We start from the raw sequence: 25,208 nt of genomic DNA on the forward strand, positions 1-25,208 counted from the left end.
GAATCCCGCGTCTCAGCGTCTCTTCATCTTGTGACAAATTGTGTATATATATTTTCCTTATTTTCTTTATTAAGTCTTAAAACAAATTCTTAACAAATCTGAGTGAACGAATCATCTTACTACAACATCATTGAAAATACCATCATTCATTTGAGTCGATTGAACTAGTTATGGTGAAGAAGAACAAGGTTAATATGAAATGCTCATATGGTTGACCTTTTGGGTTACTATGTTGAACTAACATACACGTACACGTTTGGGCACGGTTTTCACAAACCCAGTACGTAAACGTATATCTCAAGTGTGTATGACAAGCTAAGTTTTCGATCTAACGGTTGAGAAATAATAGCTTGAATCTAAATTAGGATTTCATCTAACGGTGAATATTAATTGCTTTGTAACTAAGGAAAAACCCTGATTTGAAGACTATATATAGGAGACATCTAGCATTGGGCAAAACTAATCCCCACACGTCTGTGTGATACTAGTGCGCTCGCTAGAGTCGATTCTCCTCTAACCTTTGGTTTTCTTCTCTAAAACCAGGTTAACGACTTAAAAACTTCATTGGGATTGTGAAGCCAGACCGATACTACTTTTATCGTAGTTGTGTGATCTGATCTTGCATCTTATATCGTACGAGTACAATCTATTAATTGGCTTGAGATCGTGAGAGTTCAACGATAGGCAAGATAAAGAAGTCACAAACATCTTCGTCTCACTTTTTGTGATTCCTCGACGTCCTCTTGTGTATTCAAGTAAGATTGTTGAGAGGTGATTGATTAATCTAGGCTGTTCTTCGGGAATATAAGACCGGGTTATCAATTGGTTCCCGTTCACCTTGATTTTATATCTTAAGACGGAACAAAAACCTAGGGTTTTTCTGTGGGAGACAAATTTATCCTTTGCTAGACTGTTCTGTGTGAGACAGATTTGTTTATTATCAAGTCTGCGATTTTGGGTTGCAGCAACTCTTGCCTGTGGGTGAGATCAGCTAAGGGAATCAATTGCGCAGTATCCTGCTGGGATCATAGGCGTAGGAGTACAAATATACCTTGAATTAGTGGGAGACTTATTGGGGTTCAACTATAGTCCAGTCCGAAGTTAGATTGGAGTAGGCTAGTGTCTGTAGCGGCTTAATACAGTGTGTATTCAATCTGGACTAGGTATTTGTCTGTAGCGGCTTAACAAAATTTCTGGTGTCTGTGTTATTTCATTTTCCACATTATATTGTTTATCTTTATAATTGAAATAATACAGGTTGTGCGTTGAAGTTTAATCGATTAGAGATCCGACCTTGTGGTTGTTGATTTCATTGATTAACACTTGGACATTGGTCTTTGGTACCATCCAAGTTATTCCTTGTTTTTGATGAGTAAAAATCAAATCAAGAGAGAGATATTAACTCCTTGAGATACTTTCATCTAGATTGAGTCTGACTGTCAAGTTTATTCTCTAGCAAAGTATTTCGGAGTTATTCCATACAGATTTCTAAGCGAAATATTGGGTGTTGTTGTTAGACCCCCGCTTTTTCAATTGGTATCAGAGCAGGCAAACACGTTAAAGACCTCATCAGTCTGTGTTTGTAGCGATCTGACTCTATGGACGAAAGTGCTATCTTTGTAAACGTACCACCAGTCTTCGATGGCTCAAACTATCTATGGTGGAAAGTTGTTATGCGCACATGTAAGCACCCTCAAACCCGTCAACGCTATTAGACTGGTCAGGTGACGAATTAGCCGATAATAAGACGATTTGTTTAACACGAACGTTAATTAATAGGAATTAATCTAACAACGATCTATATACGAAACTATTACCGTTGAATAGATCTCGAAAAGTTATGCAGAATGGACTACTCGGACGTGTCAATCGGAGATTGGACGAAGAAGATATCAGCATTTGAGTTTGAATGGCAAAATAGTCTTTTACAGTAAGACCGACCTGGGCTACCCTCAATGTTTGGGCGGGTGCATGTATCATGGGTCGTTGGCCTTATCATCAGAAACGTGTCGAGAAGAACTCGACTCATTATCTTTCTCTTCTTCTTCTTCTTCTTCTTCTTCTTTATTCTTCTCATTCTTTCTTCTTCTGCTCTTCTATTTTTCTTCTGAGAGTAAATCGTGAGAATCGATTTGATAGGAAGTACTAAGGAAGTTGTTTAGAAGACTAAGGATATGGTGTTTCTATTAATTACGGTGGAGAATAATTAAGGGTTACTAGGATTCCGATTCACAAAGGGAGAAGTAAAGATAGGGTTCTCTGAAGTTAGGATTCATGAAGAACTGATGATGATATCGAGTTGATGATAGATGAATAAGAAGAGGGTTGTTGTTTTTGATATGTTTTACTGGAGAATCAAAGGGTAGGGTTTCTGCAAATTGAATTGAAATTCAATTTAAGGTTTCATGAGATTAAACTCACAGAAGATGGAATTGATGTTCAAGAGGGATGATTGAAGATGGGTATTGTGTTAATTTAACAATTGAGGTGATGAATTGATAAATTAGAGAATTAGGGTTTGTGTTTGTTCTTCCCCAAATTAAGAATTAGGGTTTGTTGATCGATTGAAGCTGAACTGGTTAGCAGAACGAGATGTGTTTCAAGTTCTAATGGATATCAGCTGAGACGAACTGAAGGGGTTGCTAGTGTTCTTGAAATAGATGAATCAATTTAGAGGTAATTGTTGTTACTCAATTTCTTAGATTGAGTTTATATAACTGTGAATGGAATTGAAATGGTATGATAATTATAGAATTCCATATATAGATTAGGTTTGTAATGAAGTACAGTTGAGGAGTATATGCTTGAGATGTAGAAGTTGGTGTTGTGTGATGTGAAAGATGAAGTAAATGGTTTTGTTATGAACTGAAATAGAAGTGGTGGAGTCATTATGTTACAGGTGCAAAAAGATCAATATGGAGCTAGTGTTAAAGTTGATCCTAGTCTTATGAATGGGTGTTGTGAACTGTTGGTATTGAAGTTGATTGAGATAAACTGAGAGTGGTGATTATTTGGGTCTGAGATTTGGTGGAAGTGGAATCGAGTATTTGGTGATGTTGTATTGAGATGCAGATAATAAGATTGTAGTTGTGATGATTGTTGTAGAACTGGTATGGGGTTACAGTTCAAGAGATGTTGGTAGTATTGTGTTCAAGATGAGATGTTAAATCTCAGATGTGTAAGGTGAATCAAATAATGGTGGTTTGAGTCTTAACAGAAGTTGGACTGCAAACATGGTGAGATTGTTATTCAGTTGAGGGGTTTGGTATAGTGAAGATATGTTAGAGTTGCGTATGAATGAATGTGCAATGGTGAAACTGAGTTGTTGTAGACGTGGGTTGTAGATGTAGTTATCTGAGTTAATGAGGGAATCTGCCGTTGTTGATATTTCATGGGAGGAGATGTATATTGGTGGTGAATGTGTCGAACTGAACTTAAGTTGTATGAGATGTTATAGAATTGAAGTTTTAGAAATAGAGTTAGATGAATGTGTTGAGATGATCTTAGTAAAGCTTGGAACTGCTTTTGCAGGTAGGCTTAATATGCAATTGTATTAAATTATAGAATTCTGTTAGAATGAATTGGTTGATTTTAAACTAGTGTTAATCTATTTAAGAACCTTTGGCATGCCTGACTGAACTTACTCAGTCTGGTTTGGTTATGTTTATCTGTCTCAGTTAATCTGACTGAGTTGAATCGTTTTAACTCACTGAGTTTATCCTAGCTTGACCCGAATTGACTCAGTTGACCGGTTCCTATTTGACTTTGACCTTGACTGTTGACCTGATCTTACACGTGGACTGGTAGAGACCTGTTGACTTTTAGATTGGCAGTTAGTGACCGTTAGTTGATCCAATTGGACCGGGCCTTAGCTTAATGGGCATGTTTAGTGAACTTGTCTTATAGCCAGTTTCCCTAATGAACATGTATTAGACCTTTGAGGTCTGAATTAGCCTTTGGCTTATTCTACAAAGTTGTAGATATTCATAAGACTTAGCTAATGGATTGTAGAATCAATCTAATTGAATTAGTAAACCTTTGGATATTCAAGAGATGGATAATGAAGTTGTGTAGAACCATAAACGGGCTTAGAACCAGTAATTCACTTAGCCTATAACTAGAGATTGTATGAGATTATGTTATGAGCCTGGTGTGAGCCTTTTGGCGAAACTCTTAGAGTTCTTGTATGATTAACAGTTAGTCTATTAACAACGATCGATTCAAAGGATGAACCAGTGGATCGTGGATCTCGAGGTAGGCGTGGCTTGTCATCAAAAGAGGTGGGAATACTTTTAACTCTTTTGTAACCATTGTTGTTTCTTTTGCAAAAGTTTATGTTTACAAACGCATGCATTGTCCGTTTGTGTATTTCATACATTGTTTAGTTTGCATTATGATTGTTCTATTGAATCTTTCCACGACTTGGAAAGGACTTGGAATGTTTGTTGTCATAAGAATTGTTATGGGAAATGAGAATTTCCACATGTGGTATATAAGATATGCTCCTTCGCGTTTATATATATTATAAGTCTAATCGGTGTGGAATTGATATCAATATTGCTAATCGGCGTGGAAGTGGCATCAATATTATACATTGTTTGAAGAAGGAGTTTGTCCATATACATGTTTGTGCACTCCAGTCACTTGGTCACTTTTTAATGTTTCGGAAAACATTATCATTTTCCAAATCTTGCCATGATTACTTTAAAGTTAAATTTTATTCCTGCGGGGCACCCCTTTTAGGGATGATGTGCTCACCCATTCCCACTTTCAGTTTCAGAGAAAGATCAGATTTGCGCGGTGAAAGCTTCGAGTAGTTGACTCTGTTAATTAGTTAACTTCTGCTATATTTATTATGTTGTGTATTCTATTTGTAAACCAAATGACTATTATATATATATATCATTTGAGAGGAATTCTTATTTATATATTTCTGAGCGGGTTAGTTTTTGGGTTAAGCTTTGTAGCAGATTTCTTAATTGAATGTTAAGTAAATGTTTTAGATTTTTAGTGCCTCTTTATTTAGTTAATCTCTTGGATTAGTCAACTGCTAGTTTTAGGGGCGCTACAACACATTTCTTCAGTCCCGTGACTTCCAATCATGGATCTATATTGTGAATGGCTATGAAACTCCCGTTGTTATGGAAAGAGATGCATTTGTACCTTAAGATTTTCTTATGTATAATGCTTCCGAGTTAATTGCTGCAAGGAAAAACTCCGACGGGCTGAACGCCATCCTGCATGCTATTACCCCAAATCTTCGACATCATGTGGCCTTGTGCACAACATCTAAAGAAGCTTGTGATACTTTGGAAAGCGTATTTGAAGGTAACCCCAGTGAAAAGAAAGCTAGGCTTTAAAACCTTAATTCCAAATGGGAAGACCTCTATATGGCAGAAGAAGAATCGTTTGACAATTTTTATCACAAACTGTCTGAAATTGTTAATGCATCATGTGCATTGGGTAAGACCATTCCTGAAAAGAAAATTGTGATGAAAATCCTCCGATTGCTGCCATCCAGATACAAGTCCAAAAAACATGCCATCGTTGAGGGAAATAACCTTAATACTCTTTCGCGAAACACACTTGTCGGAAAACTTAGAATTTTCGATCGCGAATACATGTCAAGAGATGACCATCAATTGTCTATCAATCACGTCACTTCTCCTGATTGTAATACATGTCGTCCTAAATTGACAAACGAGAAAAGTGAGAATTGCTTTATTTTTACGTTGTCTCCGTTTATACAGAAACATAAGAAAATACTCAGACGTAGTAAAAGAAAGTCTCAAAAAGAAACTCTGTTAGTCAATGTAAAGGATAATAATATCCAGAAAATACGTACTAATGAAACTGGTCTCACGTGCTATAAAAGTGTTCAGATCACTTCGAAAGATCCAGAAACAGAGGTAAGAGAGATAACTAAAGCATGGATGAATACTCTTGATTATTGTCATGAGAAAATCTATGATTTCTCTCACAGTCGTTTTGCTGAAAATCATTCTCATAATTCCTTCATGACTTGTCCGTATGTGTCTCATGAGTGGGGTCAGCAAACCTCTCCTGATTTTGTGTTGAACTCCAGAAGTTTCTCGGAGAAGGCTCTACCAAATCTCTCTGTTCATTTGAGTTCATCTCAGGATCATCTTAGCACGATAAATAAAAAACAGTCCTGCCCTGCTAACCATTGTATGCAGAAAAAGAAAAGGAATTCTACCTTTTATCAAAAAATGTTTTCAAAAACGGTGCAGGATTTGCAAAGATCTGCAGTCAAGTTTTTTAAAAATTTGATTACAATGGATAGGAAAGTTCTTCGTGACTCTCCTTTTCAAATGGATAAGCAGAAACCTAGTGGAATGGGTGGTTTCTCTCTTTGCAAAGATTATCCCAGTCCAACCTTGGATTGGAGGCCTTATGCTCAGTAATCTTGTTGAAAAATGATTCTTGTATTTTCTTCCTCTTATACAAGAATCATGATATACAAGAGAATTGTAATATAGTCTTGTTATTTTCTGTTTGTGCTTTTACCAGGTCTTGTTCGTGAACGGCTTCAGCTTTTTGGATAACCAACTTCTGTTAGGGTTTGGTAAAAAGGGTGTTTCTGGGAATTCTACACCTGTATTCCTTTTTAAAATATCTACCTCTTCAGCACTCTCATTTCATCTTCTCTATCATTTCCTCCTCTAGTCTTTCAAGTAAAGAAAGTGATGTATGGACAGTTCTATTTCCTTCAAAGAAGATTCGTTTCGATTCTTCTGACAATGAGCCGTGCTATGACAAGCATGTCTCTTCTTCTGATGAGACCCTGTCTCTCAGTTTGATAAGCTCTCTTTAACCATGAATCTCGTCTTGGAACAAGTTCGTGCTCTGAAAAATGAACTTGAAGTTTCTTCCAAAAGACTTGAGGAGAAAATGGATAGTCTTGAATCCAGGATGGACCTAATCGAAGATGAGCTTGAAGAATATAGGGAATACGAGAAGATTATTCAAGGTGAGTGAAATGATTGTTAAGAGGTATAAATACCTAGTAAATATTCTTTTTGGATTAGTTGGAAGAATAACTAGAGTTTTGAATAGCGAAGATTGTGACACATAGTTATTTTGTTTTCATCTTCTTATGTTTATTTTTTAGGTTTATTGGTTTTAAATTCTAAAAATATTTGGAGGATGATGTTATTTCAGTATTAATCTTTATGATTTTGTGATATTGCAATATTTTGGGATATGTATTGTTTGCGTCCGTGAACTTGAAGGTCCCATATGTTGTCAAAAGTAAAGTCGTTCATGAATTGGTATTCGTATTGATGAAAGGACGAATGGACTTTTGACAAATACAAAATTTATCCCTATCCAGTCATTTACTTGATGGAAAATATGATAAAATCTTTTGTGTGACAAGGATAAAGTCTATTATGTCATTATGCATATAGCGATGAAAAGATAGAATAGATCCTTGTATGTATTCCGCGGTATTGATCTTCATTGATCCGTTCTTAGTGTTTTACCGTGATGGTTCCATTGTGTGTCTTATGTTGAGCACGATACAACTAAGTCGATTATTCTTATGGGCTTTGTTGGTTGTTCCATAAGATGCTATATGTTGAGCATTATGAACTAATTTAATCATCTTGGTTGGTTATTTAGTTATTTGCTCCAAAAGTCTTCTTTTGTCGAGCAAAACTCCTGACAATTAAATTGATTACCTTCGTGATTAGTTTGGTTGTTTGTATTCCAATTAGATTAATTATATGTTCTCTTTTAATTAGTCTAGTTGAGTTTTCATATATTCCACAAGTTCTTGTGTTGAGTATATGAACGGCTATACTAACTATGTTCTATTAGTTGATGTAGTCGTATATTCCGTAAGGTTTTCCTTATGTTGAGTATGTGAATGATTAAGTTAGTCATCTCCGTATGATTACCTTAGTCGTAGCTCCGTAAGTTTACTTATGTTGAGCACAATCAATTAAATTGGTCAATTTTGTGGTTTGATTTACTTGCGTATTCCAATTAAATTAATCAGGGGTTTACTTGTGATTAATTTGATTGAGTTTTGGATATAGAAAATCATTTTCCTATGCTTTTTGGTATCCAATTAAAAATCATTCTTTTCTTTCGAAATTAAGGTCGATCTTGTTGTTCTCTCGGGAATGACATCAAATGGGGGAGAGTTCTTTTGAACTTGTGCTTAATGGTAATATCTTGCGGGGTGTGCAGCTATGGAATTTTATAGGGGTTATCTTGTATCTTAAAACTCCTTGATGAATGCATTTAGCTTCGGATTTATGATTGCATCTAAATTAAGTTGGTATGTTTTTTTTTGTTTTAGTCTATGAAACGTCTCTTCTCGGTACCTTTGCCAATTTTATTGACAAAAAGGGGGAGAATTAATGTGTAGTTCTACTACATATACATATGGTTTTCAGATCATTGTGTAAGGGGGAGTGGTTTCCATGTGAGATGAAGTATTGACTAAGGGTTGTTAAAGTCGTGATGCAATTGGACTTTGATGTTACATAGTAATACTATGTCACTGTATAATAATGATCGAGAATCTCGATTTCTCTCATTGTTATAGCTACGGATCTTCAACAACGGTGATATGCTAAAATTACAACCTTTGGGATCATTGGAGTACTTGGAAGGACGAAGATTTCAGGGAACGTTGAAGATTAGACTATGGAATATAAGCCACTAAAGTTTATCTTTTTTGTATTCCATATGTATTAATAGTTTTTTCACTAAAATTGACAAAGGTGGAGATTATTAGAGCATAGCTCGGTCGACCTCGCATGCGTTTCTATCTCAAGCATGTTTGTCAATGTTAGTGATCAAAACTATGAGTCTTGATTTCTAGTATACATAGCTAAGTCTCGGACTAGGATAAAAAAGTGTAGTTGAGCTCAAGGACTTCATGGCTATTCATCATACAACGATGAAGATCTACTCAAGGAACCGTGGAACTTCATCAACAAAAAGGTATGTGGAGACTTGAACTTATCTATCACTCAAAAGTCTATCTCTTCTATCTCCTACTTCTTATGAGACAAAAGTCGTATGCTATATAGACTAGATCATACACATTTGATATTTCGAGCAGAGTATATCTCGCCTATCTATATCTCGAAATCATGTGTTAGTAAAGCGTTTCTCTTTGATTGGGTTTATCTTCAGCTAATGACGAAAGTCATATTATTTCAATCACTTTGAAAATCGTTTTGACGAGAAATAGTGTAGGAACTATATAACATCCTCTAAGAATGTTTCAATGGTTGGAATGAGAGTTTAAGTCTATATAACCAATGATGGATATAAGCATTGTGTGGAAACACATATGTGCATAAGTCCTATTCCTTAATCCGAAGTTTGCGAACTTTGTTGATTGAGAGAAATCGGAGGAATTGGCTTTGCCAAGTCCGCGAACTCAGTTTGCGAATTCAGTCCGCGAACTGACGGAAGTTCTCTTGCAGAGAATTTCTGCTGGTTCCAAAAACTCTTTTGCGTGTTTAGTCCACGAACTCAGTCCGCGAACCTAGTCCGCGAACTGGCGGAAGTCTCCTTGCCGAGATTTTCTGCTGAGTTTGGAAAACTCTGCCGGTTGTCTTAAGTCTGCGAACTTGTTTGCGTACTTGAGTGGGTTATGATCTAAAGATGTGCTCTGAACATGAAACTTAAATTACTAAGGAATGCAGTATGCAAACCGTGGCTATAAAGTTTGTGAGCCGATTCAATCGAATCGAATCATCTTTGTTTCAATTGTGTCTTGTGTAGTTACATAAGATCTCATAGCAATTGAACATCTCTCTAACTAGTTCATTTGAGTCAATTGAACTAGTTATGGTGAAGAAGAACAAGGTTAATATGAAATGCTCATATGGTTGACCTTTTGGGTTACTATGTTGAACCAACATACACGTACACGTTTGGGCACGGTTTTCACAAACCCAGTAAACATATATCTCAAGTGTGTGTGTGACAAACTAAGTTTGCGATCTAACGGTTGAGAAATATTATCTTGAATCTAAATCAGAATTTCATCTAATGGTGAATATTGATTGCTTTGTAACTAAGGAAAAACCCTGATTTGAAGACTATTTATATGAGACATCTAGCATAGGGAAAAACTAATCCCCACACGTCTGTGTGATACTATTGCGCTCGCTAGAGTCGATTCTCCTCTAACCTTTGGTTTTCTTCTCTAAAACAAGGTTAACGACTTAAAGACTTCATTGGGATTGTGAAGCCAGACCGATATTACTTTTATCGTAGTTGTGTGATCTGATCTTGCATCTTCTATCGTACGAGTACAATCTATTAATTGGCTTGCAATCGTGAGAATTATCCGATATGCAAGATAAAGAAGTCACAAACATCTTTGTCTCACTGTTTGTGATTCCTCGACGTCCTCTTGTGTATTCAAGTAAGACTGTTGAGAGGTGATTGATTAATCTAGGTTGTTCTTCGGGAATATAAGACCGGATTATCAATTGGTTCCTGTTCACCTTGATTTTATATTTTAAGACGGAACAAAAACCTAGGGTTTTTCTGTGGGAGACAAATTTATCCTTTGATACACTTTTCTGTGTGAGACAGATTTGTTTATTATCAAGTCTGCGATTTTGGGTTGCAGCAACTCTTGGTTGTGGGTGAGATCAGCTAAGGCAATCAAGTGCGCAGTATCCTGCTGGGATCAGAGGAGTAGGAGTACAACTGTACCTTGAATTAGTGGGAGACTTTTTGGGGTTCAACTATAGTCCAGTTCGAAGTTAGCTTGGAGTAGGCTAGTATCTGTAGCGGCTTAATAAAGTGTGTAATCAATATGGACTAGGTCCCGGGGTTTTTCTGCATTTGTGGTTTCCTCGTCAACAAAATTTCTGGCGTCTGTGTTATTTCATTTTCCGCGTTATATTGTTTATCTTTATAATTGAAATAATTCAGGTTGTGCGTTGAAGTTTAATCGATTAGAGATCCGACCTTGTGGTTGTTGATTTCATTGATTAACACTTGGACATTGGTCTTTGGTACCGTCCAAGTTATTCCTTGTATTTGATAAAGACTCTATATTGTTTTTAGCTTGAGTAAAAATCAAATCAAGAGAGAGATATTAACTCCTTGAGATACTTCATCTGGATTGAGTCTGACTGTCTAGTTGATTCTCTAGTAAAGTATTTCGGAGTTAGTCCATACAGATTGCTAAGCGAAATATTGGGTGGTGTTGTTAGACCCCGCTTTTTCACAAAGTCATGTGGTTTTACGATTTTTATTTAAAAATCTGAAAAATATACTCTTAGATGTGTTGATGGAGTAGAAAATAGCTTCTTTGTGAACACGCTAGTACACATTTGTGAACATACATGTCTCCCAAGGGCCTTAATAGAAGATCCCAAATCTATTTTGATACTATCTGATTTGTTCTTGGATTTATCATATATAATTGATACTCATATATTTTATTTTAATGTTAAAATTTACCTTTGTTAATACATAAATCATCTGGTTATGTTTAATAAAGAAAATAGAATAATCACATACTTTTCATGCAAAAGAAGAAAACAACACAACCATACCGGAAGTTGAAATCAAAGTAAAACATCATACTATCTATTTTTCATTTTAGCGATTTTATTGCGCATATCTTCAATGTGAAACATACGTATGTAATATCTTTGCATGATGGCTATGTACTGACCACGAAGCATTCATGGGAACATGATGTATATTAACCTTATGATCTTTTTTTTTTAATATATTTATAACAATAACGACTTTCATGCTAATGAATGAATATCTTTATTTTCTTTGAAGCATGAATTATATGTGAGACCCCCACAATAACTTATAGTCAAGTTATTGTAGCCAAGATATTAATAGTCAAGTAATTGGTGTTTCTAGCTACTTGAATTATAAGGTGATTTAAATTTATACAAAAAGTATTATCAAAATTTCTGCATTTAAAACCTTGGCTAGAATCGTTTACGTACGTGCACACAGGGGTTTGATACACTCTGAAAATTTGAACTTTGAAAACGAGATTTAAGGTGAGATAATAACCAACATTTTCTGAATAGATATATCAACTGTGTTGATATGTTTTCAAAATACTCGAAACCTAGACCATTGATAATCATATGAGCAAGTTACCAAACCAAAATATTACCGGTGGAATTAGTGTAGTACACTTTGTGACACTTTTTTGTTATATAAATCAGAATAAAATGAAGAAAATTATAATTATTATTTTTTAATATAATAAGAATGTAACTCACTAACAATATTTGTATTTGTATTGATGTAATCTATCCAAAAGAATGAAATTTTATGGCGAGTTAGGATACGAGAAGTACTCCTACTTCTTCCAGGAAGAAATAATGAGGAGCAAAATTAGAAGCACAAATTATTTTCTTTATACATATTTTTTTTCTATATATTATTTTGGTATTATGTATCCGAGTTAACTTCTGATTCTCCATTTTTTTTCCTTTAAAATCAGAACACAATTCCAGATATGTCCCAACAATAGCCCGTGTTTTTCCAACAAACAAAAATAAAAGAAAAAACAAATAAAAATAATAAGAAACCTTTTAGTTATTTCTGTATTTTAATAGGGTTAATTTGGTCAATACAAATCATTCACTATCTCCTTAACCAAATTTAATCGACAAAAATCAGTTTTTACAATCTAGGGTTCCGTTTTATTTTCTATCTCTTCTCTTGGAAAACTTCATCGAGTTTCTTTAGGGTTCATAATCGTGTTAACAAGTGGTCAAGCTCTCAATTTCAAATCCTAAGAAGGTGAGTGATTTGTTATCCCTTTCCATCTTTATTTTTTCAGCTTTTATTTTCCTCTCTCGAGCTATAATCAACTTATCCGTGAATTTCCTTTTTTTCCTGTCAAATTTTTATTCTCTGATATGTGAATTGGTGTTGAAATTCACATAAATTAACCTCCAGAATGTTGGGTTTGTGTTTCTTAAGTTACTATGCGTGTTGTGTGTTTCAAATTAGGGGTTCTGATTGTTTTTTCGTAGATTCAATGTATGGACCTTTGGGTTTAATGAATTTGGAAGGGGAATTTGAAGTATGTATGATGAAGGTTAAGTTAAAGAATGGAAAGTTAATTTGATGATGTTGTTAAGTGTTGATGGTGTGTGTGTGGGTGTTTTGGTAGATTATGAATTTGTTTTTTTTTTGAACATTGATTATGTGGTGTGTTAGGGTTTATGTGAATTGGGAATGTTGGAGATTGGAGATGGATTTTAAGACTTATGGAGGTGGTTTTGGTTTTGCATTGATGTGGCAGGAAGGAGGAGAGCTGTTGGTGGTTTTTGGTGTGGCGATTCAGATTGACGGTGGTGTTGGTGTGGTGGTTTTTGATATTGGGGGGATTTCGTTATTCGAAATATTTCAAATATGAGTTCTGGTGGTAGCAGGAGTCCTCCTCACAGATCAAGGCCAGTTATGCGTTCCAGGGACAGGGAGCGTGCATCTTATCGTGATGCACCATACCGAAGGGATCATCGAAGTAGTTTCAGGTGCCAGGGTGTTAAAATTTTGCTACTTACCACATCATCTTTTATTTTTCTTGCATATATACATGATTTTCTACCACAATACCTACTCACTAAAGTAGGCACTTAAAAACACAAAATTAAATTCAACAGTATTGTCGAAAAACACGGATTTCTTATTTCTTCCTACGTTGCGCAAATCTGTTATGCTGTTGAAATCTTTTGAGCATGAAGGTATTGCGGTATTGGTGTCCTTAAGGCCGAAGTAAGAGGTTTTAATGTATGCTCAAATTTGAAGAATTACTTCTATCTGATATCTGCTTTTACCATGGCGTTTTACTTACAAAATCTTGGGGTCTTAGCGGTTTTGATTTTGTTTTTTACCTTCTTTTAGCAGGCCTGATTCACTGTGCAAGAACTGCAAGCGGCCCGGTCATTATGCCAGAGAATGCCCAAATATTGGTGTATGCAACAATTGTGGGCTTCCAGGGTAAGCGTATTCTCTAATTAGCATTAGTTTGGTTTTCAGGACAATGCTTGTTTCTTTTTATTTGTTAAGCAAATAAGTATGACTAGAGAAAACTTTACCAGTCACAGCCTCAAACATTATTACAAGCAATTAGAGGGACATCAGAGCTTCATGTCTCGCAGTTTAGAGTTAATGTTGCCACTCTTTATGTTTTTGCATGCACGAGAAATCCCATTTTACTCGTTCGGCATTGTTATGCTCCCTCTGTTTAGGCCAAAATAAAAAAGTGATACTGTCTCTTTTCTAGAAACGGAGGTAGTAGTATCAGCAATAGCATTTGTATAGTAGAAACTGTATAAGATGCAAGTTGCACGTTCAGGCAAGTGATAACTAACAACAAACTGTGCTAGGATTTGTTCTGCATGCTGCATTAGTTTAACAAATTAGTAAGGAGCATTTGGGAACTGGTTGCATTTGTGGATGCCAATTGGAAGACTTATAAGGATTTATTCATGCATGGAATCATCCCTGTGCATCAGCAATAGCATTTGTATAATATATAAATGTTTAAGTTGCAAGTCACACATTCAGGAAAGTGAGACCCAACAACAGAATGAATTGAGATTGGGTCTGCTATCTGCATATGGCATCAGTTCAATACATGAATAACATATGTTTAATAACATATAGCATTTGGTCATCCATGGAATCATCCTCATGCATCAACAATAACATATGTTTAATAGAAACTGTATAAGATGCAAGTGAGAATTAGTAACAAACTGAATTAGGATTTGGTCTGGATACTGCATCAGTTTAATAAAGATTAAGGAATATTTCAGGGACGTGGTTGCACTTGTGGATGCCTGCTGGAGAACTTACTAAGATGTGATAAAGATGTAATATGCCAAGCTTCATAGCTAAAATTACTTGACATGAACAAGTGTCAAATAGATTCGTATGCATCTTGATGTCTTGCTGTTATCATACGCATGATCTATATCACGTAACATAGGGGCCAGTAAACTTTTATCGTAAAATGCTTAGAAGCTCTGTAAATTGGAAACAGAGCATTTTAGTCCCAAGTGAGCTTTGCATAGGCCAAATTTTTTTATACGTTTAGAAAACTCAAGAGAGTTAAAAACCACTATTCATGCTTTGTAGGCATATGTTCCAAGTAGTTCATTGGAACATGTCAAACTAAAAGAAAGAGCTGTGGAGTTTTGTAGGTAACCTGTGATGTTTTGTTTATCTCAGTTTTTTGTATCTTCAAGAAAAACCTGATCTCTATTGTTGTTGGTCTGTTTTATCACTTCGGATAGGCATATTGCGGCAGAGTGCAACTCTAAAACTATGTGCTGGAACTGCAAGGAACATGGCCATCTTGCGAGCGAGTGCAGCAATGATCCCATCTGCCATTTGTGCAACAAGGTGGGGCACCTAGCGCGGGAATGTTCAGCTTCAGGGGCAGCTCTTCACGATCAAAGGCTTTGCAACAACTGCTTCAAACCAGGTCACTTTGCTGCTGAATGCAACAACGATAAGGCATGCAACAACTGTCGCAAGCCCGGTCACCTTGCTCGTGATTGCTCCAATGACCCTGTTTGCAACGTGTGCAGCGTGTCAGGCCACTTGGCTCGGCAGTGCCCCAAGTCAAATATGCCATTAGAAAGAGAAAGAGTTGGAGGCCCTTTCCGTGATATCATATGCCGTACCTGCAACCATCCAGGGCACATCAGTCGTGACTGTGTATCCATTGGGATCTGTAGTAACTGTGGTGGCCGGGGTCATCATGCCTTCCAGTGCCCCTCAGGTCGTATGGTTGATCGTGGTTTCCGCAGGTATTAAGAAGTATTATTGGGTTTGCTTATATCCAGAAGGTGAAGATTCAAGGACTTCAATAAGGAACTCGTATTTTTCTGTTTGTGTAATAGTACCATATAAATATAACTTGAGATCGAAACGTTAGTTTCGTAACTTTTATTTTCTTCGCGAAGAAAATGAGTATTAATATGTGATGACTGATCAGGCAATTGGAAAGCTTGAGATTAAACTGATAGTTTCTTGAATGAAGTTCGAAATTTTCCATCTAATCTTGTTCTGTCAAAAATGCAGCGTTTGTAAAAACCGAAAATGTTTGTAAAAATGAATGCCCGAAAACGTGTGAAACAAGAAAAAAAATGGGGTTAAAAAGAGAAGAATATGGAGATGCGGGGTATCAAAAAAAATGGGGTTAAAAAGAGAAAAATATGGAGATGCGGGGTATCGATCCCCGTACCTCTCGCATGCTAAGCGAGCGCTCTACCATCTGAGCTACATCCCCAATTCGTTATCTTAAAGAGAAGATACGTAATTATTACATGGAAAATGAATGGACTAAAAGCACACAGGAAAAGTAGATGTTCACATCTGCTATTTTTTGGTGAAACTAATGGTGTGCATTCATATTCTACCTAGCTATTGTAGGCGGATAACCGAGCACTTGAGCCTAATTAATGCGAGGACAGAATGACTATTTGTGTATATAATGCCATCACATAAAAGCGAATAACTAGTGCAGGCAAAAAGATGTGGATTGTTATCATATGGAGATGAAACTTTGGAGACATCGGAGAAAACCTAATCAAAATTTCCTCACCATGATGCAAAGTAATCATGAGATATTTCGTACTTGGGTTTCTTGTTTTGGGAGTTAGTTGTACTTGGTTTTCTTGGATATTTTTCTGCACCCAAGCTGATTTACCTTTGCAGTCTTTTGACAACTTGCTTGATTTATTTAAGAACTGGAAAAAGTATGATGGTTCTAATTTAAGAAAAGACATATGAGAATAATTTCCTGAAAGTATTTGTTGGAACATTTGGATGGAGAGAAACTCTCAATGCGTCAACGGAAAGAAGAGATATGCAGAGGAGATGATAACTGAAGCAAAAGTAAGATTATATCTTTTTACTGGGTTTCGGTCAACCACAACATTACTAAATTTTATCTTCAAAATGTTAGTATAAACTGGAAAAATCCATTGGGTTGTCGTAAATTGAGGCTCTCTCTTCTGTTTCTTCTCTTTCCAATGTAACTTTTCCGCCACCTGTAAATCCACCACCTTTTATCCAGTAACCACCATCGTGACGGCGATGATCATTGAAAACCATTGTTAATCATCCTTTCATTCAAACCCCTTTTAAGCGATTCAAATCAGTGGAACTAATAGTCTTAACACGCCCTCAAACCCCTTTTAAGCGATTCAAACCAATGGGACTAATACACCCCCTCACATGTAGTCTTGTTGCATCTAACACGTGTACAATAAATTGGGTAATGTAGAGTAAAGACGCGGTCAAATGACTCGCACAAATAGCCTGCTCGGACTAACAGTCTCAACACGCCCCCTCACGTGTAGCCTTGTTGGGTCTAACACGTGTATAATAAATCGGGTGACGCAGAATAAAGGCGCCTTGTTGGGTGTAACACGTGTACAAAAAATTGGGTGATGCGGAGTAAAGGCGCGGTCAAACGATTTGTCGCAAATAGCCTACTTTGATACCATGTAAAGAAAAGATGCCTTATTGGGTCTAACACGTGTACAGTAAATCGGGTGACGCAGAATAAGACGCCGTCAAATGACTCATCGTAAATAGTCTACTCTTATCGTGTACAATAAATCGGGTGACGCAGAGTAAAGGCACAGTCAAATGACTCGTCGTGAATAGTCTACTTTGATACTACTCTGATACCATGTTATGTGTTTGAGAATACGGGGAGGCCCTAAAGATATAAAGGCCTGCTCTAATACCATGTTAGAATATAGACATCCAACTCAGAGAGGCCCTAAGGATATAAAGATCTGCTCTGATACCATGTTAGAATATAGACATCCAACTCAGAATCAATTGTGAATGAGTGGAGAGGCCTTAAGAATTATAAATCGCAAGATCTTAGGTAACCCAGATCATATGGGACTAATAGTCTCAACATTATTTTATTTATTTATTTATTTTTAATTTTTATATTTGCAAATAAGTATTATGTACTTCATTATTCAATTGACAATATGAAATTTAATCAGCATTCACAATGGTTTCCAATGCGTCCAAGTGCTTCAAGACACAAAAGACCCCCCACAAAACTAGAAAAAATTTAGAAGCAAGATGAGAAATTAGATTACATGTTTAAAACTGTAGAAAGTGTGTTCTTTTTTTGGAAATTATATCCCACCTAATCCATTTTTTTCTAACCAGCAAATATTTGCTGCACACTGCAGAAACATAAGCTTGTAATTAAATGGATTAGAGCTGGCCAAGCACCGGGAATTCATCAACAGTATATGCAATTAATCTGCAAACACTGTTTAAATTGCCATCTCTTTCTCTAATGCAGCCAACTCGTCTTCTTCCTTTGAGTTCTTGTTAAGAGGACCACGATTTGGTTGATTTACTTGTGGGACATGAACTGGAGGTACAGGGTAACTTGTTTCTGTATCAAGAATTTGTTCCTCCAACTCTAATTCTTCTAGTTCCTCGAGTTCAGCCTCCAATTCATCCTCATCAAAGTCATAGCCAATAGGAGTTGACAGTGCGGTTTGAATTTCTTTCATGTTTTGTGTTTGCTCATTGATTTCATCCATTGTCTTGTCGACATCGTCAATATTAGTTGCTTTCTGCATAGCTTTCATAGCAGCTGCTCCAGTCCTCAATGCATCAACAGTCTCTGTTGTAACTCTTGCACCTTCAATCAGTGTCACCTGATCATGAATTCGCAATTGGAAATTTCCAAGTTGCTCGACCTGCTGTTCTAACATCTTTTTCCTCTTCAAACAAGCTATAGCACCTTTTTTGTTCTTCGCTTTGGAAAACTCTTTTGCTTTATCCACCTCTGCAGAAACCTTCCTTAAGAGAACGTTCTCTTTCTTCTCTAACACTGCGAGCGTCTCATGCAACTTAGCTAACGTTGATACAGCATCTGGTTCCTGCTTAGGCTTCCGAAAAATCCGTGTAAACATCTTTGATTCTCTCTAGTTAAGGCAAACCCTTCCCTTCTTATTCTCTTCTGTAAAAGAAGAAAAAGAAACAACAAGTGAATTGGTTAGATGAAACTGAGATTATATATAGAGAGAGGATTTATACAGAGTCCGTCCGCGTTAGACCTAGTACAAAAAGGAAAAGGAAGGAGAGGGGACTTCTGAAAACAGGAATTAAAATATAAACGAAAGCTTAAATATAATCCCACTGGAATTCGAAGCAGTTTCCGGTACCAAGTATCGGGATGCGAGGTAAGTTGAAGTAACAAATTGGAAGATCACCGTTGGATTATTACATGTCAAATGCCAGTGCTGGCTTTACTTTTCGTGCCGGGCAATGCCTCTGTGACCCTAAATTCTTTTGGGGCTCGAATTCGGTTAGGGCCCTAAAATGGCCCTTTGCTGGATAATCCTTATTTTCTTTTTCTTTTTGATCTAGCTCCCTGCTTCGTATATATAAGCAGAGTCTGGATAGGAATAAAAACTATATATGGAAATGACGTTGTCTTCTTGTTTAACAAGTTTGAGTCTTTCCTTTTTGTCTCAAATAATAAACCCTTGTAAAGATATCCAGCGAGTGTGATATTTAAACTCTCAAGAATGGAGGTGCCCCTTGTGATCTTAGAAGATCTTTTTTGATCCACACAGAGATAAAATCTTTCTTTATGTAAGTTTTAATTATTTTTTGGTTTTACTTGGTAAATGACCATATTAATTAAGTTATTAACCTTGACTCAATAGAGGAGACTCTTTCTTAACCTCAAAACTTCGACAATGAAAAAACATCCTCTTGTTAAGGGTTACAACCATATGATAAACATAACTCCTCACGCAAACACCGTTGTTTCGTTGTCGTCGTTGCAAGGTGGAAGAGATCCAGGATTGTCAACAAAAATTCGAAGATCTTTGAGTACATGGATGTCACAGCTCAGGCGCTTGTTTCCTCGAACACACTTTCTAGAGGACAACTCGAAACAATCATGTAAGATATGGGCGACGTGAGACTATTTCTAACACCCCCTCAAATTCGAGAGGGTCGAATTTGAATACACGCTGGACCTGAAGCATGGCAGGCGGATTGTAGCACACGGATTGCGGCCCGTCAACTGTGACTGCACGCGGATTGTGGCCTACGGATTGCTGCCCATGCCGAAACACTGAAACAACACGTAGTCCACACACCATCCGAGTCTGGCTCTGATACCATCTTAGAAACCCATGGACTTAACTACCCTCGAAAACCGGCTTGCAAGGATAGTGTTGTCTAAGACTTAACTTTACATTATGGGGGATCTGGGCAATGCTGGACTATTTCTAACAATATTCACAAGACGTCAATTTGCATTTTTGAGTGTTCGAAAATGTAAAAGCAAATTATTGTACTAAGAGTACGTGCCTAGCTATCCTTTTGCCAAATATATTACTGATATCGGAAACTATTGGATAAATTTGCAATTGGATGCTAACTGGAATATGCATGATTATGGTGGTGTCACATATGGTACATGTACATCTATCTTTATCTTCTTTATTATTTCACATTTCCAAGTGTAGTTTCAAGATATGTTAGAATCATGGTTCATCTAAGAAGGTTATATACTTTTTGATTGGAAGAAGTTTTTGTTTACTCTTACCTAGGAAGACCAGTGGTTTCATTTTTCTTGTTTCTTAACTTGGAAATTTTGCTATCTTTTGGTTGTAAAATTTTTCAATACTGCTGGCTAGCCATATTTAGGCTGGGTTCAGTGATGCTTTTATGTTTTTAAAAGCGCTTTTAAAACCTATTCATGTCCCCATATGTCTCAACACTCACAACTTATGGAACGATAAACCAAAACCTTTTAAATAATTTGGAGATCGGATAAAACATGCCGAATGTAAACCTCTTATTTCAGAATGTCAGAGAAGTTCGATCCAAGGTCACATGCTTATATCCTAGTTTCAAAGCTAAGAAATGTTAAGCATACTCTTAAACCTTGGAATAAGAATACCTTTGGTAATATCAGAACTAACATAGAAAATACTAAGAACAAACTTGATCAAGTCAATAAAAGTGCTAATTATAGTGAAAAATCTACCGATTTGACTAGGCCAACCTTGGAACTAAAAAAGTGGTATACAATATGGGAGAAATTTTGAAAAGATAAAAGTAGAGACCAAAATTTAGCTATAGGAGATAGTGTTAGAGCACTGCTCGGTCGAACTAGCAAGCGTTGCTATCTCAAGCTTGTTTGTCAAGTTTAGTTGTCAAAACTATAAGTCTTGATTTCTAATCTACTTATATCTAAGTCTCGGATTATGATAGTAAGTGTAGTTGAGCATTACACTTCACGACGTTCATCGATTGAAGACGAAGAACTACTAAGGAGAGCTTGTGGAACTTCATCAACAAAATCTATGTGGAGACTTGAACTTATCTATCACTCAAAAGTCTATCTACTCTGTCTCCTATTTGACACAAAAGTCGTATAGCTATATAGACTTCAATTATACACATTTGATATTTCGAGCTGAGTTTAAATCGCTTACATATTTCTCGAAATATGTGTTGGTAAGCTTTTGCTTTAACCAAGTTCATCTTATATTCTTGACGAAAGTCAAAAGATGATCATGTGAAAATCTCCTTCTTACATATTACATGATTTGTGTGAGACAGTCATTTGATGTAACCTAGGAATGTTTCGTATTGGTCATTCGATCACTTGAAAATTGCTTTGAAGCTAATAGTTTTTGATAGACAGCTATTGTCGTCTTCTAAGAATGTTTGAATGATTGAAATAGGAGTTTAGAACAAATAACCATGATTGGATATGGCATAGTATGCGTACTTTCATATACGTAGTCCAAGTCCAGGAACCATAGTATGCATACCCGTATGCGTACTGTTTGGTTTAGTGAAAGTCCGGGAACTTAGTATGTGTGTGGGTAAAATACCCGACGGCCACGTGTCAACATCTCAAGGGATGATTACATGATAATATGATGAGATGAGAGCATCGAATCATCCTCTAAAAAGGAAGGTTTGTCTGAATCGAGGCAACTGCACAAGCGTCGCATGAACGACGTGTGTAAGGAAAGGTATAATCTGCTCATACGGTCAAGTCTAAAAAGCAGGACCACATTTAATGAAGGATAAGAACAAGACTTGGGGAGATCAGCATCGTGACAGAAGACTCGGACGATCTACATTACGACCCATAGGTGATAGAGCACGAGGTTCTCCATATAAGAGCAGTACGAGGCGAGGAAGAACGAGACCACTCGGAGGGAAAACCAGACGAGCCATCATGAGGGATAGTGTAGAGCCCATCCGAGGTAGCTAGAATGATGGAGGACAGCTCACCAAGCTCGGACAATCAGGCCACCACGAGTTTATTTTGCCTATAAATACCGGTCCATGTAGAAGGAGATGGAAAACTTATGTAATCTTAGATGGTATTTCTACAGAGAATTCCTGAGAGAGATCTAGATAGAGAGAAAGTGAGGAATATAGAAGAGATTTGTAACTCTTTCAAGGGTAAGAGCTTATAATCAATAAGAAAACATCTTCTTTCCCGTGGACGTAGGTCTTCATGGCCGAACCACGTTATATGCTTATGTTAATCTTTACATTTCATGTTCTTTACATCTTGTTCATAGTTGAATCTTGTATGTTTTAGTAGTTTTTAGTCTTTCATTTCACTTGGATGTAGTCATCAGAAAAGATGCAACTACATTTTGGCGCTAGAAACAGGGAGGTATGAAGATCTAATATACCTCCCTAATAACAACTCTATATTGTTTTCATAATCTCCATGAGAGAAGTGTTTTTCACACTACAAAGTAGATTTCTGTTGATATGAATGAGTAGAGCTCGGACTCAAACATGATCTTCACGATCTGAGAAGTCCAGAAGAACCTCAAGATTAACAGATCTGCGTTTTCACTGATTTTCTTTAAGATTTCTTGTTATTTCAAAGATTTTTTTATACCTTCCTCAATGAGCTCAGGAGAGTTGTAGATCGGAGCAAAAATGAAGTTGCAAAGACTTTGGTGCTCAAACGATCTCCTCCATGAGAGAGCCGGGAAAAAATACTAGTCAGTAAACTACATAAGGAAGATATCACCCTATGAGAGTTGAAAAGACAAACTTCATGATGTTTTTCATAAAAATCAACAAGGTCCAAGATCTCCTTCTTAAGAACCTAAATCTAAGTCAAATGGAAGGATTAACGAGTATATAATCATTCATCAAACTCAAAGTTTGTTTAAAATCAAAAGCTAAAAGATGATGAGAAGTAGTTCCTAGAATGGGAAAATATGCTCAATCGTCATAATTTGATTTTTTTTCCCTAAAGAGGTATAACGTGTTGAAAGAGGTATTTCTCTCGAAAAGAGAGAACTGATAAACCACCTTTTCTTCATCATTAAGATCTCGTGCAAAGAGGGAATGTTTTGACGTTTTCACATGTCTCCAAAATTTACTGCAAAGTATTCCTGTATTAAACTATCCAGTCTGAACTATGACTTAGTAATTGCACGTGACCTGCAAATCTAGGGTCCCACTTTTCTAAAGAAAAGAAAAATTAAGTGTTATTGCATATATCGCAGGGAAGGTAATGGTGACGCGACGATCTACTCGTAGGATCCAAGGTGAAAACAGTGGAGCCCAATCAGAAGGACTCGGCGATAAGGAGCCAGGCGAGGCCCTGATGAATGGCGAAGTCCCAGGATAGAGACAACCCGATGACTAGTATCGGTAAGGACTAACTGACAATTCTATACCCGAAGGCGAGGGAAACCCCTTCGAGATGCATGATGACGTCCATCTGACTCAACCAGGAGGGTTGAATCGTTTGGAAAGGAAAACAACGAACAATGAGGTCAAGAAGGGGAACCCTTCAGACCTCGGAGATGACAACGCTACCATCGCAGCCATCTTGAAATCCCAAGAAGCTCAGGATGAGAGAATGGAGAAACTAGAAAGGCGAAACAGAAGGCTTGAGCGGAGAAACCGCAAGCTTAAGCGAAAACCAAAAAGAAGGCGCCACTCGCTTTTGTCGAGGAGGTCCTAGAGGAGGAAAATTCTTTTGAACATTTGCAAGATGACGAACGAATTAACCCTGACACCTCCAACGAGGAAACAACGGATCGCTTCCCCAAGGGAAGCAGAGGTATACTCGACCGCGAGAATAGCTCATCCGAGGGATCATCAGATATTGATCCCAAACATCGGCGAGACAAAAACTAGATCCAAGCAGTTAAAACCAACTAGGCCGAGAACCTCGCAGTCCCAAACCCCAAACGAGGGGAGACCTCAAGGTCAACTCGTTCTAAGATTGTATCATACGTCGAACAATCAGGCGATGACTCTGGGCGATCAGGGCATCGCTATCATGAACCATCTTTCTCACCCGAGAGAGCTCTGGGAAGAAAAAATAAGGCCGAAACAAGGAGAAACGATGATCTACTTCAGGCCCGGCTCAACCTGCTTGAAGAAATGTACAGAGAAGCTACATGAAAGCAGGAGAGCAAGAAGTTGGCGGTAGTCATGCAAGAAGCAGGACAATCCCACTTCTCTAAGAATCTGTTAAGATTACCATTTCCAAAGATATGTTCTCTACCAATGTTCACATCCCCGTTCACCGGAACATGAGACACAATTGAGCATCTTAGAACTTATCGTATGACGTTAACCCAATGGGACCATTATGACATGGTATTGTGTAAATTTTTCCCTTCTAGTTTGAGGGATGAAGCCCTAATGTGGTTCAATAACCTTCCAAAGGGCTCGGTTGAATCGTTCGAGAACCTATCCGATCTATTTTTAGAAACGTACATTCACAATAGCAAGGTCCGACCAGAGGTCGACGCGTTGTTCCAAATGTCCCGAGGGCCAAACGAGTCACTCTGCTCCCTCGTGACACGGTGGAGGAAGTTATATGCTGAGATCGGAAAGGTCCCTGAGGAGTATGCGATCTAAGGCTTTAAAAATAGTCTCTGAAAGACAGACCCTCTCACATGTATGAAACTATGCCAAAGAACTTGGGAAAACTAAGAGAAATCCAAGAGGATTATGTGTCCATGGAGGAACTCCAAGACGAAACTTATGACAAGATGGAAAAAGGAACTAGTAGAGGAGAAAATGCGGTAGAGCCACAGAACCTACAGGTGACAACCCAAGGAGCGGGGCGATCCAACAACGGATCTACCCAGTTCGACAAGCATCGGACTGGA

The 25,208-nt window shown here is 37.2% G+C and overlaps 2 protein-coding genes and 1 non-coding gene across 4 annotated transcripts; 1 reads left to right on the forward strand and 2 right to left on the reverse strand.

Annotated features, from left to right (window-relative positions):
* The first annotated feature begins 12,650 nt into the window (after positions 1 to 12,650).
* Positions 12,651 to 16,070, forward strand: LOC113310975 (zinc finger protein GIS2-like). Of its 2 annotated transcripts, none has more exons than XM_026559806.1 (4): positions 12,651 to 12,792; positions 13,301 to 13,532; positions 13,903 to 13,998; positions 15,300 to 16,070. In XM_026559806.1, exons 2-4 carry the CDS (start codon positions 13,411 to 13,413, stop codon positions 15,823 to 15,825), a joined length of 744 nt encoding a protein of 247 aa, XP_026415591.1. In that variant the 5' UTR covers positions 12,651 to 12,792; positions 13,301 to 13,410; the 3' UTR covers positions 15,826 to 16,070. The 2 variants fall into 2 exon arrangements, with proteins under 2 accessions (XP_026415591.1, XP_026415592.1); XM_026559807.1 differs by having other exon boundaries at positions 13,906 to 13,998.
* A 157-nt stretch (positions 16,071 to 16,227) lies between these two features.
* TRNAA-AGC lies at positions 16,228 to 16,300 on the reverse strand. The gene has a single exon. It is a non-coding gene; the product is annotated as a tRNA-Ala (tRNA).
* Positions 16,301 to 18,323: 2,023 nt separating this feature from the next.
* On the reverse strand, positions 18,324 to 18,974 carry LOC113308468 (vacuolar protein sorting-associated protein 32 homolog 1-like). The gene has a single exon (XM_026556936.1). The coding sequence runs from the start codon at positions 18,972 to 18,974 to the stop codon at positions 18,324 to 18,326; it is 651 nt and encodes a 216-aa protein (XP_026412721.1).
* Positions 18,975 to 25,208: the final 6,234 nt, after the last annotated feature.

The sequence above is a fragment of the Papaver somniferum genome, chromosome 9, assembly GCF_003573695.1.
Source record: "Papaver somniferum cultivar HN1 chromosome 9, ASM357369v1, whole genome shotgun sequence".
Taxonomy (NCBI): Eukaryota; Viridiplantae; Streptophyta; class Magnoliopsida; order Ranunculales; family Papaveraceae; genus Papaver; species Papaver somniferum.

Bases quoted from the DNA above. Each gene is read 5' to 3' on its own strand.
- LOC113310975 (XM_026559806.1), top strand. From the start codon at position 13,411: ATGAGTTCTGGTGGTAGCAGGAGTCCTCCTCACAGATCAAGGCCAGTT. The intron at 13,533-13,902 runs GTGCCAGGGTGT...ACCTTCTTTTAG, and splicing joins GATCATCGAAGTAGTTTCAG to CAGGCCTGATTCACTGTGCA. The intron at 13,999-15,299 runs GTAAGCGTATTC...CACTTCGGATAG, and splicing joins AACAATTGTGGGCTTCCAGG to GCATATTGCGGCAGAGTGCA.
- LOC113308468 (XM_026556936.1), bottom strand. From the start codon at position 18,974: ATGTTTACACGGATTTTTCGGAAGCCTAAGCAGGAACCAGATGCTGTA.